This window comes from Epinephelus moara, chromosome 17 (genome assembly GCF_006386435.1).
Source record: "Epinephelus moara isolate mb chromosome 17, YSFRI_EMoa_1.0, whole genome shotgun sequence".
Lineage (NCBI taxonomy): Eukaryota > Metazoa > Chordata > Actinopteri > Perciformes > Serranidae > Epinephelus > Epinephelus moara.
Window position 1 is genome coordinate 26,734,852 of NC_065522.1, and position 13,345 is coordinate 26,748,196.

The 13,345-nt window shown below is 41.3% G+C and overlaps 2 protein-coding genes across 2 annotated transcripts; both read right to left on the reverse strand.

Moving 5' to 3' along the window:
* Nucleotides 1-1,382: 1,382 nt before the first annotated feature.
* Nucleotides 1,383-6,602, reverse strand: LOC126404447 (uncharacterized). Its single transcript, XM_050067670.1, has 2 exons — nt 6,525-6,602; nt 1,383-4,083 (listed from the first exon to the last, which is right to left on the reverse strand). Exons 1-2 carry the CDS (start codon nt 6,556-6,558, stop codon nt 1,544-1,546), a joined length of 2,574 nt encoding a protein of 857 aa, XP_049923627.1. The 5' UTR covers nt 6,559-6,602; the 3' UTR covers nt 1,383-1,543.
* A 581-nt stretch (nt 6,603-7,183) lies between these two features.
* On the reverse strand, nt 7,184-10,071 carry si:ch73-335l21.4 (E3 ubiquitin-protein ligase-like). The gene is made up of 2 exons (XM_050067707.1): nt 9,512-10,071; nt 7,184-7,586 (listed from the first exon to the last, which is right to left on the reverse strand). The coding sequence occupies exons 1-2, from the start codon at nt 9,990-9,992 to the stop codon at nt 7,528-7,530; spliced, it is 540 nt and encodes a 179-aa protein (XP_049923664.1). The 5' UTR covers nt 9,993-10,071; the 3' UTR covers nt 7,184-7,527.
* Between the last annotated feature and the right edge of the window lie 3,274 nt (nt 10,072-13,345).

The window sequence follows — 13,345 nt, forward strand, 5'->3', positions numbered from 1 at the left end:
GTAGTTGTTTTGTGTCTCTTTGTAGTTGTTTTGTGTCTATTGTCTTTTGTGTCTCTTTGTAGTCACTTTGTGTCTCTTTATAATTGTTTTGTGTCTCTATTGTCTTTTTGTGTCTCTTTGCAGTCCCTTTGCAATACGTTGCATTCATAGCAGGCTACATTTTAGAGCTTCTTTAACTTCTTTGAAAATTCTTTAGACTCACGTAATTCAATTTATCCATACAACTGTTCATATTGTTTCCACATTTTGGGAAACAGACCACTTGTATATCAGTTATTCACCCCGTTCTGCGTTGAAGTGATGAAGAAAACTTTGTCTCTCTGGCCTCCACTGTGGACGAAGAATCCAAAACCTGAGGAAATTCTTGGGTCTGTGTTTAACAGTTGCACAATTATATCAAAACATCAGTTTACAAACTCTCACACAACTCGTGCAGTATAATAAAAGTCTAATTTATTCACTCAAATGCTCAGTACTTCTCAAACTGAACTAAAACTGACACTATGCTCTCTTTCCAGCCAGACTCCATTGACAAAAACACAAATTTTACCTTGCTGAAAACGGGAGCTGCTGGTCTACTGCTGCCCTGATTAGTTAGTTTGTTCATGTTATTGTTACTTTGGTGTTTTAACAAGTTAGTTCAGATTCACCAAAGTCACGCAATAACACAAACAAACTAAAAATGGAGGCAGTGGTAGACCAGCAGCTCCTGTGTTCAGCGACGTAAAATTACTGTTTTTGTAAATGGGGTCTGGCTTTGAAGAGGGCATAGACAAGTTTCAGTTTCTGCTGCTGTCCGTTCCGGAAGTACTGAGCATACGACTGGATAAATGAGACTTAGAAGAGTTTGTAAGCTGATGTTTTATTATAGTTTTGCTGTTGTTTAACGTGGACCCAATTACGACTTCAATTCATCAAGAATTTTCTCTGTTTTTGGATTCTTCGTTCATCACAGAGGCATGTAAGAAAATCAAAGTTTTCTTTACAATTTCAACTCAACACAGGGTGAGTAATTGATATAGAAATGGTCATTTGGGGAGGTGAAGTGCTCCTTTAAATGTGAAGCTAGCACCAGCAGCCTGTTAGCTTAGCTTTAGGTAGCATAAATAAATTACAACAAAGACTAGGAATCATTTATCAACACGTTGTTGAGACACAATTGGAGAGGCTAATTATCAAATTTGTTGGTTGGGATGAGAGCACATTGTATGAATGCAGTGCAAAGCGGCAGCAATTAGTTTGCCACACATACAGGGACTCACATGACTTAACATGCACGTGCAACCAGACCGTCTGCCACAACAAAGAACAGAGAAACTCAGATTACAGCACACACAGAGGAAGCATGACTTCATTTTCTGCCCAGGACGCCATCACTCTACTGTATCTTAGCTGTTTGCTGCTATATTTATGCTCTAAATGTTGTGCTAAGCTTGTTTAAGATTTCTTCACAGCCATTGTTTGCTGAGAAACAAAATTCACAAGTACCTTTTCCAGCTTTTATTGAGATTGAAACAACCACATGACAAGTTTCTCTCATTTCTCAGTATGGGACAGTTACAGAATTAAAGGAGATGTTCCCGGTTGACAGGTGTAGATAATCTAGCTCTAACAGATCCTCACTCAGCCTCTGACTCTTTTTAGTATCAGCTGAGAAAAAATCAGACACATTAAAACCCCCACTTCCACTTCCTTCATCATCCAGGAACAAATCAGATGTTTTCATGTCGACTTCTTTGCTTCTAACAGCCGACTTGTTTTCCTCAGCAGCACTTAAATCTACCTCCGCTTCATCTTCAGCTTCAAGCCCTCTGCTCGTGTTGCCTCCACTAACCACAGCATCCTCAGAGTTTAAGATCCAGCGTTCTTCCTCTTCGTCTTGCCTGGTTGTTGTACCGTTTTGATGATAATCCTTACCAGCCGGTGTGACTGATGTCTGAGCTACGACGCCACTGAACGAGGCACTTCCGAGAATATCAGCGTACGTTAAAGCTATGATCCTGGCAGGCCTCTTGGGCAGCCTGACGATGGCTGCGTTTCCACCGTCACTGGCAGGAGGAGTAGTATGAGTGAGCTTTTTACCGTTTCCATGCACACGTCTGCCTCTCACGGTGCTGCTGGTGGAGCTGTTGAACGGGCTCATCTTCATTGCAACAGGTTTGGGTTTGTCCTCTGATTCAGTGTTGAGTTTCCCTGCTGATCTGAGATAAGATGAGGAGACCCTTGGGGATGCTGTAGCTGGATTTTGTCCGTGTGCTATTCTGTCTTGAATCGGCTCAAATCCCTGAAAGGTGTAGATTTTACGTCTCTGCTTGTATTTCTCAGGTGTAAATCTGGTGCCTTCTGCCGGCTTTAAAAGTGGCTTAAGGTCTTCAGTTTGGCTCAGTGTGGACACATGGCTGCTTTGCTGTGGTTGCCAGATCTGTGGGCTTCTGAGTTTCAAACCCTGCTGTACTCTTGAAGACTTGTCAGGCTCTGTAACTGGAGTTTTGGCTCCCTCAAGTGGCCGAGTGTCAAATCCTTTGAGACCATATATTCTTTTAGAGACTCTGTACTGCCTGCGATCTGGTTTCTGGTCCATGCTGTCATCGCTTTCAGGTAGCACAGGTCGAGCTTCCTTGAATCCTGATGTGAACCTTTGAGAAGTCTTGGTTTGGGTGATATCTAAAATGCCATGAGAAGGTTTTAGAAGTGTAGTAGATGCTTCTCTCTGGCCGAAGCTATACCTCGGTGACCAGGAAGGGTATAGACTTGTGATTTTATGGTCTTTTCCTTTGTCGAAGCTGTATCGTTGAGAGTTGGAGCGGGGAAGAGGCGGCTCCTTCACAGCTCTCCATGTGGGTCTGTCAAATCCTCTGAAGCCATAGATCCTTTTTACAGTTTGTGCAGGTTTGTAAGGATGCATTGTTCTTCTTGTGGTTGTGTTCGTGACGTTACTTGCTACAGATTTCTCGCTGCTAGGAGTATCTTCCTGAGGTATAGGGGCAAAACTTGGCATCGTGTTGCCTTTTATTGGAGCAGGATGTGCAGAGACTTGTTGGTATTTGGTAAAACTATCTGTCCGAGCACTGTACTGGGCCATGTTAGCATGATGATACGGTTGATTTGCATAGCTAGAGAGATGCTGTACCTCTTCGGTTGGGTCTTTTCTTTGTGACTGTTTAACATTTGAAGAAAAGCTGCCGTGAACTTGTGCATCGGAGGCCCTTTGCTCATGTCCATCACCAGTGACTGTATGAGCTGTCTCACGTCCACCAAAAGCGGCCTTGGAGTCCTTGAACAGATACGACTGGACCTTTTTGTGTCTCGGCGTCTCACCGCTACTCCACGGGTGTAACCCCTGGGAGAAATCCGTGATGGATGATGTCACTTTTTCTGGGCTTGGGATGCTTTTAATAACAGAGGCGTCTAAGCTGTGGCTGATTGATGGCGCATGAGGGGCAGTTTGACTCACGAAGCCGAGAAATTTGCTTGATTGAATCCCACTAGATGGACTCCGCGCCCCGACCACAGCGAGCTCGTTTGTCTCTTTATAGCCGCCGTAATGCCCTCTTGAAGTTGGCAGCGGAGTGCTCCAGTTTCTACCAGCCAGGGCTGAAAAAAGAGGGGAGCCATTTGTGGGAGGTTTTTCTTTGATGTAGGATTTCTGAGCATCTTCGGCGTACCAGACTCGTGAAGGACTTGAGCTGTGATGAAAGGGACTGGCAGCTTCTGTATGAGATGATTTTCTAATGATGGTTGGGGATGGATTATAGGAGTTTCCAGGGAAAGGGTGGTAGCTGCTTGCTGGCCTCGCTCCACCCTGCAAACTAGAAGTTCCCGCTCTGGCCTGTTTGTTATCTGGGCTGTTTTGACTGTAACTAGCTCCTGTAAGCTGTACAGGGTTTGATTGATGGTCAATGATTGACGAAACTGCTCCGTAATTCCCGCCCGTCTCAGTTTCAATAGCAGTTTCAGTTCGGAGTCCAGTTTTTGTTGATGACATACTGGTAAAGAGGGGATGTTGCTGATTGTGTGGAGCGTACAGTCGTCTCAGGACTTTGTGCGTCACTCTGTTGTCCACTTGGGTCGTTATGGGGCTGGCTGGAGGTGGAAAAACAATGTGGACATAAGAAATAATGATTTACGCTCGAAGGCAAATAACTTATGAGACACTCTGATATTTTATGCTCATTTTATACCCTTATTTTAGTTAAATATCACCTGAAATGACTGTCTAGAGGACAAATACTTTCCAGATTTGTTTACACAAGTTGCTATAAATCTCTCTCTCTATAAAAAAAAAAGCTCTTATCTCTCTACGCTTTTGTTAAATTGCCCAGAGAAAGCTTAAAGGGACAGATCAACCTAAACTCAGAAACACATATTTTTCCTCTTACCTGTAGTGCTATTTATCAGGCTAGATTGTTTTGGTGTGAGTTGCAGTGTTGGAGATATCGGCCTTAAAGATGTCTGCCTTTTCTCAAATATAACAGAACTAGATGACACTCGGTTCGTGGTGCTCAAAGCGCCAAAAAATACGTTAGAAAAACTCAACATCAATGTCTCTTTCCACAAATCATGACCTGGTTACTGAAGATAATCCACAGACCTTGTTGTGAGCAGTTTCATGTAGGAACTATTTTCTTTCTACCAAGCTACACCCGCAAACCATATCACGTAAGGAAGAAGGAAGCATGCATCGACAATTAGCTCACCTACACTGCCTGTTCAAGGTACGGGCATTGTGCCGTTATTCCTCTTTACCATTCTGTATAAAAAGGTAGGATTGCGGAATAGAGGGGACGGAGTTGTCTCACCTTTAAGTAACAGCACCAAATCGACGTCTGTGGGTGGGACGGGCGGGACGCTTTGACAACGTCTTATGTGTGCGACCCACCGCAGGGAAATTTAAAAGACAGCTGATAGCAGTCAGCAGCTAACTCAAAGGAGAAGAGGAACAGTGGCTGAAAATTTCCGCAAACTGGAAAAAACAATGAGGTCCAGGAGCTCCTTACCTTCCAAGCAGAGGAGGAGATCAACCGCCATATAACAGCGACGCTAAATGATTGTTATTGCCGTGTCACACAGTTGTTATTGTTTAGAAAGTGCTGCTCGACATATGTTGAATCAACCCCGGCTCACTCAGAAGTCATCGAAATCTGGTGCTTGGGCAGTGACTTGCGGCGTCAGACACGGACGAAAAAGCTGTCCTATAACATTCAACGTAACAGGATAAGCCGTTACGTTCGTCACTTTATAAAACAGATGAACAGCGTGAGATGTCTTTAGAAAAATAATTTTTTCAGTTTGTAATTTCAGTTGTAATTCTCGTTTTTTCCACGTTCGGTCGGTCAACTTCTCACTGTCATTACATGTTCATTTATCCAGACATTTCCTGACACAGATTCTTTTGAACTGAAGCTGCTGCTTGACGATATTTTGCACAACATTCAATATCTTTAAACATGGTCACAGTAAGTATTCAATCCCTCAATCCCAAATGGATCCCTTACAGACTCGTTGACTCAAGCCCTAAGCCCTTACAGAGCTAGGACCAATTCCTAGCTCTGACCAATTTCTTCCCCTTCGCCCTTGTCTTGGCCCCTTCCCCTTGGTTTTGATGTGAGGGGAAGTGGTGTCCCAATTCTCCATCAGGTTAGCTCTTAACCTGAGACAACGAGTCTGTAAGGGATCCATTTGGGATTGGGGGATTGCTATATCTGAGAGCTGTATTCTGGTCAGGGTGGAAAAGCCTCTGAAGCAGAATTTTCTAAACTTGCAGCCTGAAACCTGGCACCTCTTAGTCTAGTCATCTAGTGGGCCAGATCAGACCCTTTGTCGGGCCAGTTCTGGCCCACGGGCTGCATGTTTGACACTCCTAGTTTAGGGGGTTGTTACCTATGCTAATCGGTGACTTATGACTGAGTGGTATTCATAATTCAGAGCACCTGGGTAAGAGCAGGTTTGAGTGGTTAAGAATGTTTGCTGTATCTGGAGCTCACTGTACATTTATGATGTTGATCTGTTCTGTACGACATCTATCGCACGTCTGTCCGTCCTGGAAGAGGGATCCCTCCTCAGTTGCTCTTCTTGGGGTTTCTACCATTTTTCCCCCATTAAAAGGTTTTTTGGGGGAGTTTTTCCTTATCTGCTGCGAGGGTTCAAGGACAGAGGGATGTCGTATGCTGTAAAACCCTGTGAGGCAAATTGTGATTTGTGATATTGGGCTTTATAAATAAAATTGAATTGAAAATTAAGAGACTGTTACCACACTTTGAGCACCACAAGCCGAGTGCCATCTAGTTCCATTATATTAGAGAGAAGGCAGACATCTCTACAGCTGATATCTCCAACACTCTGCAGCTCACACCAAAACAATCTAGACTGATAAACAGCACCACAGGTAAGAGGAGAAATATGTATTTTTGATTCTGGGGTGAACTGTCCCTTTAATCTCTGCTCAGTCTACACATGCCAACACATGCCTCATGACATTATTCAGAGAGCCATTAAGAAAACTGCAGACTCCTGTTGGTGCTCACCTCTCGCAGCATCTGAACACATGATGAACGACATGACAGCTGCACAGACCAGCACAAAGACAAACAAGAGTCTGCAGAAGGGAAAGAACAAGAGTATTGCTGTGATTTAACTGGAATCATCACCAAATATGTTCAACTTGTATGCACAATAACCTTGTGAAAACCATATTTACCTGTTGAGAGCAGAGTTTCCTAACATGATGGACTGCTTTCTGGCCTTTAAAATAAAAAGTAGTGCTGATAATCCATGTGTTTTACTTGTCAGACAGGTGACTCACTGATCTCTGTCTGCTCTGCTGCTGGGTGTGAGTCTGATTGGGTGCAATGCTGTTCACCTGGCCTCATGAGCTCACTTCCTGGAGCTGTCTGTGAAGGTTAGTTTCCCATTATGGCTCATTTCATGTGAAAATAACCACAATTTCTTCACATGTTCAGCCTCTTTCCCCCAGTTTTGTGTATCTATCTGTGAATACAAGGATACTTTTGCCTCCTACTTGAGTTCTACTTTGTAAATCTCCTTTTAGTGGGGCTTAAACTTGATGCAATGTGTTCTTTTTAACTCTATTTTTGCACACACACAGTCCAAAGATAGCTGTTGCTTTATATTTCCATCATCCACACACTCACTCAAACAAACTCCCAACAAAAACGCCTCAAAGTGACTTAAAATAATTTATTTTCTACATAAATATATTACAAATATGTCAAAAATAAAATACATTAATGAAAACAATAAATAAATATCACATATATTAGCGCATTAAAGGGCTTTAACTGGTCCAGTTTGGCAATTCACAAGTACTCAAGTTGTTTTTCTCTCATTTGAGTGCAACAGCAGCTGCGTAGTGGTCATTGTATAAAACAAGCGATCAGAAAGATGAAGAGCAGTGTTGACTATGTGCCAGCAAGTTTTCATCATCATCATCATCAAGTCCATGTTGCGAAGAGGAGCCGTTGAAAATATATATCACATCATTCAGGGTATCCGTAGTTGTAGACTCCTTTAAAACATGTTGCAGGACATCATTGCGAAGTTCCTCAGGTCATCGTTGTTCATAAAGTCTGTTGAAGAAAAACACGACACATTAGTAAAAATATTTATTCACGAATTTTAAGCCAAAGTGTTTTGTTAAGTGTATTTCAGATACTAAAATTACACATTAGGGCCAGTTGTGTTCTGCTCTAGACTATCTTAGGACTACCTAAAACAAGAAGTATAAATACTTTACGCATAATTAAACCTGAGACTAAAATCCTAAACTTTGAGCGACATCACTGAGCTAGATGTGACCTTTTGTGTCATTTTTATAGCCTTACATTAAAACAAAAACATATATTAACAGTCAACTGTTACCAGAAATTGAATATAACTAAGTACATTTACTCAAGTACTATTTATTCTTCCCCACAAAATGAGTAACAAATCTTTAAAATATGTTGTTAACTTGTTTATTTTATTGGGAAAATTCTTTATTCATAAACAGATTTTTTTTTAGATCCATAACCTTGTTTTTTTTTTAAATTTAATTAAATGCTTACCTCAAACAATAAAAAACAACAGGTTATTATGTTATATTACAGAAATGTAATTGAAACCCCCTGAAGTCAAATTAATTACTAATTAGTAAAAAAAAAAAAAAAAACAGCCCCTGGAGTCCTGAAAAATATTTATGAATATAATAATTATTTTACTATTAAATTTGCAACTTATTTAGAATATTTATTTGTCTCTCATTGTGTTGTTTTAGTATGTGTTCATCCCTATTTTTAAAAAAAATATATATTTATGTACTTTTTTTTATATTGTTATCACCTCTCCTGTATTGTGTTATGTACTTGTTTGTAGCTGACATTCTATTAAGTACTTTTATTTGCTGAATCAAGTTTTGTGCATCAAAACACAGTCCCGAAAAAATATGTATTATTATTATTATTGTTATTCAGTTTTTTAAAAAACCTTATTTAGAATATTATTTAGGTTATCATTATTATTTTTTGCTGATTGAAAGTCTTGTGGGAAAAAAGGTTATGAAACAAAACAGAGTCCAGAAAAAAATATTAATTATTATTATTTGATTTTTTTTTTAAAATGTATTTAGAATATAATTTAGGCTATTATTTGTCTCTCACTGCTTTTTTTTTTTTAATTATTATTATTATTATCACTTCTCCTGTATTCTGTTGCGTACTTGTTTGTAGCTGATATTCCATCAGGTTTTGTTGTTTTGTTTTTTTGGCTAAATAAAATTTTGTGCTAAAAAAAAAAAAGTTGTGCAACAAAACAGAGTACCGAAAATTATTTCTTATCATTATTTTTATTTTAATTTTATTTCAACTTATTTTGAATGTTATGTAGGCTATAATGTATCTCTCACTGCATTGCCTTATTTTATAATTTTTTAAAAAACAATTATGTCCTTTTTTTCATATTGTGATCAGCTCTTTTGTATTGTGTTGTGTACTTGTTTGTGCCTGAAAGTGCATTTATTTTTATTTTTACTAAACAAAGTTTTGTGTTGTTTTTTTTTAAAGAGGACAGCCCCTTAAGTTTTAGTAAAAAAATTGTTTTGGGTTTTTTTAATGTCTGCACACAACAATAACTTGTGTTATCTTTTGTGCCTAAGATACAAATAAAAAAAAAACATATTTCCGCACTTTGGAGGCTCCATACAGCACTCTGAAATGAGCCGTATTACAGAGCAGGCTAAGTACTTTTACTTTAGATACTTTAAGTTCACTTTGCTGGTAATATTTATGTACTTTTAATTAAGTATAATATAAATTGTAGTATTTTACAATGGGGTTTGGTTGTAGTGAAAGGTCTCGTTCCATTACACACTGACAGTGAGCCTTCCACCAAACCCCGTTCACAAACTGGTCACTTTAAGAACTCACGGATGTTTTGCCCCACTGACACATTTTACTTCACTAACAGTGTTATAAGTTGAAAAGGTAACTACGAACACTACAGGTAACTGTCTACTTACTTTCTCTGTCCCTCCGCCGTGAGTTTTTCCCGATAATCAGCCTCCAAACTTTCCAGCAGGACCGCCGGAGCCTCCCGCCTCTGGAGCCCGAGGAGAAGTCGCTCTCCTCGGCTATGAGATCGTACAGCTCCTCGGTGTCGTCACAGCTGTTCTGAACGTGACTCTTCGCCTCCTCTATGTCCTCCTCCTCCTCTTCCTCTCTGTCGAGGACTCCTGAGAGCAACAGCCCCTCCAGGGCGCACTCGTCCACCCTCAGCTCGGCTCTCACCTTCCTCTCCCCGGAGATGGTGGTGGTGTGTCGGCACAGCGGGCAGACGATGACTCGCTCCGCTCCCAGACGCTCCTGGTCGGCTGCCTGGGGTCGGGACAGGGCCAGGAGGCAGCTCTCACAGAAGCTGTGGTGGCAGTGGAGCTTCCGGGGACACCGCAGACCTGCGTTATAGGTCTGGTAACAAATTCCGCACTCATGCTCTGAGTACATATTTCTGTCTGACCCAGCTGTCTGTCTGTTGGGTATTAAGGATTGAATGAGGTGCGACTGGTGAGCTGTCCAGACTTATACCTCAGGGTGTGAGGAAGTGCGTGGGAGGAGAGAAACTTGTGCTGCAGCCAAATAAACAAACATGTGAGTCATCGTCAGGCTCAAAATACTTGTGACGCAATGACACCTGAAGGACCAACATATGATCCATACATAGCTCCTCCTGTGGAGGAGTAAAGGGGTTTTCACACACAATGACTAACTGTGAAATACAGGACACAATCACAACAGGTTCAAGTTGATGCAAGACAACATGCTTCTGGGATCATCACTACTTGTTGGATTGGGAGTGTTTTAGGCTCAAACATCTTTAATTAAAGGTCCAGTGTGTCGAATTTGTGAGGAACAAATGGCAGAAATACAAGTTATATATCGTAATAAGTATGTTTTCTGTAGTTTATAATCACCTGAATTGTGTTTTTGTTGCCTTAGGCTGAGTCGTTTGTACCTACATAGGGAGCATGTCCTCGTCTACGAAGTCGAGGTAGATTTTAGTATTAGCTAGATACCAGATGCCAAGATGGCGCGCAAAAAAAGTTGCTTTAGCTTCCGTGTTTACTTGCAGTCCAATGAACAGAGTGCTTCGGGGATGATGTTTTTCTGTTGGCCGACTCGGACGTTAGCATCGCGCCGGTTCCCTCGTCAAAAACCCTATGTGATTTTTCCACTGGATTTTGGATTATTGCCGAAAATAAGTTTTGTGCGAAACGTTTATGATACTTACATGTTTTGTTCAGCAAGGTAGTGAACTCCACTTTCATGACTGTTAAAGCCGAAATGAAATCGCCAGAAGTAAAATGCTAACGTTAGGCTATAAATGAACTACATTATGGTCACTGTAACCAGGCTGTAAAACCGTGTTTGGCACGGCTTGGTGTGATGTCGTTCTGTAGTCTCATTTAGCCACGTGTTAGCAACCGTCTTTTTTAAGACACATTAAAGCTTCAAAGCTCACAAGTGGGATATTTACTGGAATATTTATGTCGTAGAACGTAACGCACTTGTCTAGCGCCTTTCTAGTCATCTGACCACTCAAAGCGGTTTTTATACTATGGGTCACATTCACACGCTCACACACTGGTGGCCGAGGCTACCATACAAGGTGCCACCTGCTACTTTTTTACCACACTCTCACACCGATCGGGAGTAATTTGGGTTTCAGTATGTTGCCCAAGGATACTTCGACATGCTGACTGGAGGAGCTGGGGGCCAAACCGTCCATCTTCTGATTAGTGAACAACCTGTTCTACCTCTGAACCACAGCCACCATGTTCGTCAACAGACAAATACGCAAAGTTATCACTACTTTTACTGAAAGATCTGTACTTCCTCCACCTCTGCGTTAGCTTAAAATCACGTGTCGACAGCCCCTATTTAAACCTGATTTCTCACCTGAAGAGACGATCTACAGAGCTGCGACTCGCCAGGTGATATCTGTTCGGCCATTGTCTTTACAATGACGAGATTGTCAAACCCCGTTCAAAAAACCCTTTGACTTTGATACGAAGGAATCGTGAAGTGTTAAAATGCTAACTTATTCCTGGGGCACTCTATATTTGCAGTAGTGTTTCTCCCTCTGGCCCCGCCCACGAGTTCCTGCTCAGCTCATAGACCTTACATTATGATGACGCCAAGGATTTTTAAAGCACTTTTCTTAGCTTGAGGAAATTTTTACAAATATAAAACCAATATGGCTCAAACATTAACAGTAGAAAGAGTCATAATAAACCTTGTTCGCAGTTTGCGGCATCCTGTCAACAGTTTTACAGACGTCTCTTTTACGGGATTTTTTTCACTGCAGTGCCTGAATCCGCCATGTTGCACTGCCATGTTTCTACAGTAGCCCAGAACGGACAAACCAAACACTGGCTCTAGACACCGTAGTTAGCAGCCCCTTTGCGATATAAATATTGGCAAAACACCAATTTCTTTAATGCAAAACTGCTTTATTGATGTTTTTTAGCAGTTTTAAGCGCCATTTCCATTTGTCTTGGACATGAAGAGACCTCTGCAGATAATTCTGCCCCCTCTAAAAACCTCTTGAATGTCTGGATCTGAAATGATCAGAGAAAGAAGGTGAGCAGACATTAGCAGGTGCTTGGCAAATGGCTCGTTTCCAACATGCCAAACAGCATTGGAAAAACAATCATTTTTAATGTGGAACTGCTTTATTAAGTGTTTATACTGGTTTTAATCACCGTGTCCATTTCCTTTAGAGAGGAAGAGGCCTCTGTGGATAATTCAGCTCCCAATAGAAACCTCCCAAACATGTGGATCTGAAATTATACAGCGAAAATAGGCGAGCACAGATTAGCAGGTGCTGGGCTCCGTTTCCGACATGCCAAACAGCATTGGAAAAACACTGACTTTTAACGTGAAACGTCTCCATTCGGTGTTTTTACCAGTTTAAATCATCGAGTCCATTTGTTTTGTAGAGGGAGAGACATCTGTGGATAATTCGGCTCCCAGTAAAAACCTCCTGAACAATGAGCACTGAAGGAATCCTAACCAGGAGAAGTTTTAGTTTGTTGTAATCTACAATCCTCACTGATAAATTGCCTCTAAATCTCACACACTGCTCCTCTAAAGTTCGGTCAGAAACAGTGTGAGGGCTGTTTCTCAGATTTCCCCTATTTAATCTCACTTGAGTTGAAGTATTACCTCACCTCCACACCCTTACTGACACTCCTGTGTGTGTGTGTGTGTGTTTGTGTGTGAAGTGACGTCAGCTGCACCATGGTAATCCCCAAACAGTTCTCCTATCAGCTGTCACAGGATAAAGTCCTTTCATGGAGACTTCCGCTGAAATCTCAGCCAACAATCACAGGGCTGTACAAGCTCTGTGTGTGTGTGTGTGTGTGTGTGTGTCATACAGTCTTTTGTCAATTGTTGCCCTCAGCATTACAGTAAGGGCCTGGCCAGCAACTGTACAATGACTGTAACAGAAAACATTTCCCAAAAACTGAGAATAAGCAAAAAAAAAAAGCATCAAAGAAACTTTAACAAAATACTTACTCGACTCTTAAGCAAGATCATCCTATGTGTTTTTAAGGACATTACTGTATTCTGTCTGTAGCTACAGCAGGATATTTATTTCATTACTGACACCAGATGAGCGCAGTCAGCTCTTCCAGCTCTGCTTTCCAAAGCGCGGCCGAAATATCGCGAGAACAAGCAGCGATCTCATACCGTGCCTGAAATCTCGCGAGAACAAGCAGCAACAGCTGGAAGGCAGAACCGGACAGTAGCCTGAAAAGTTCATTCATTTATTTTATGAAAGATTTATAGAATAA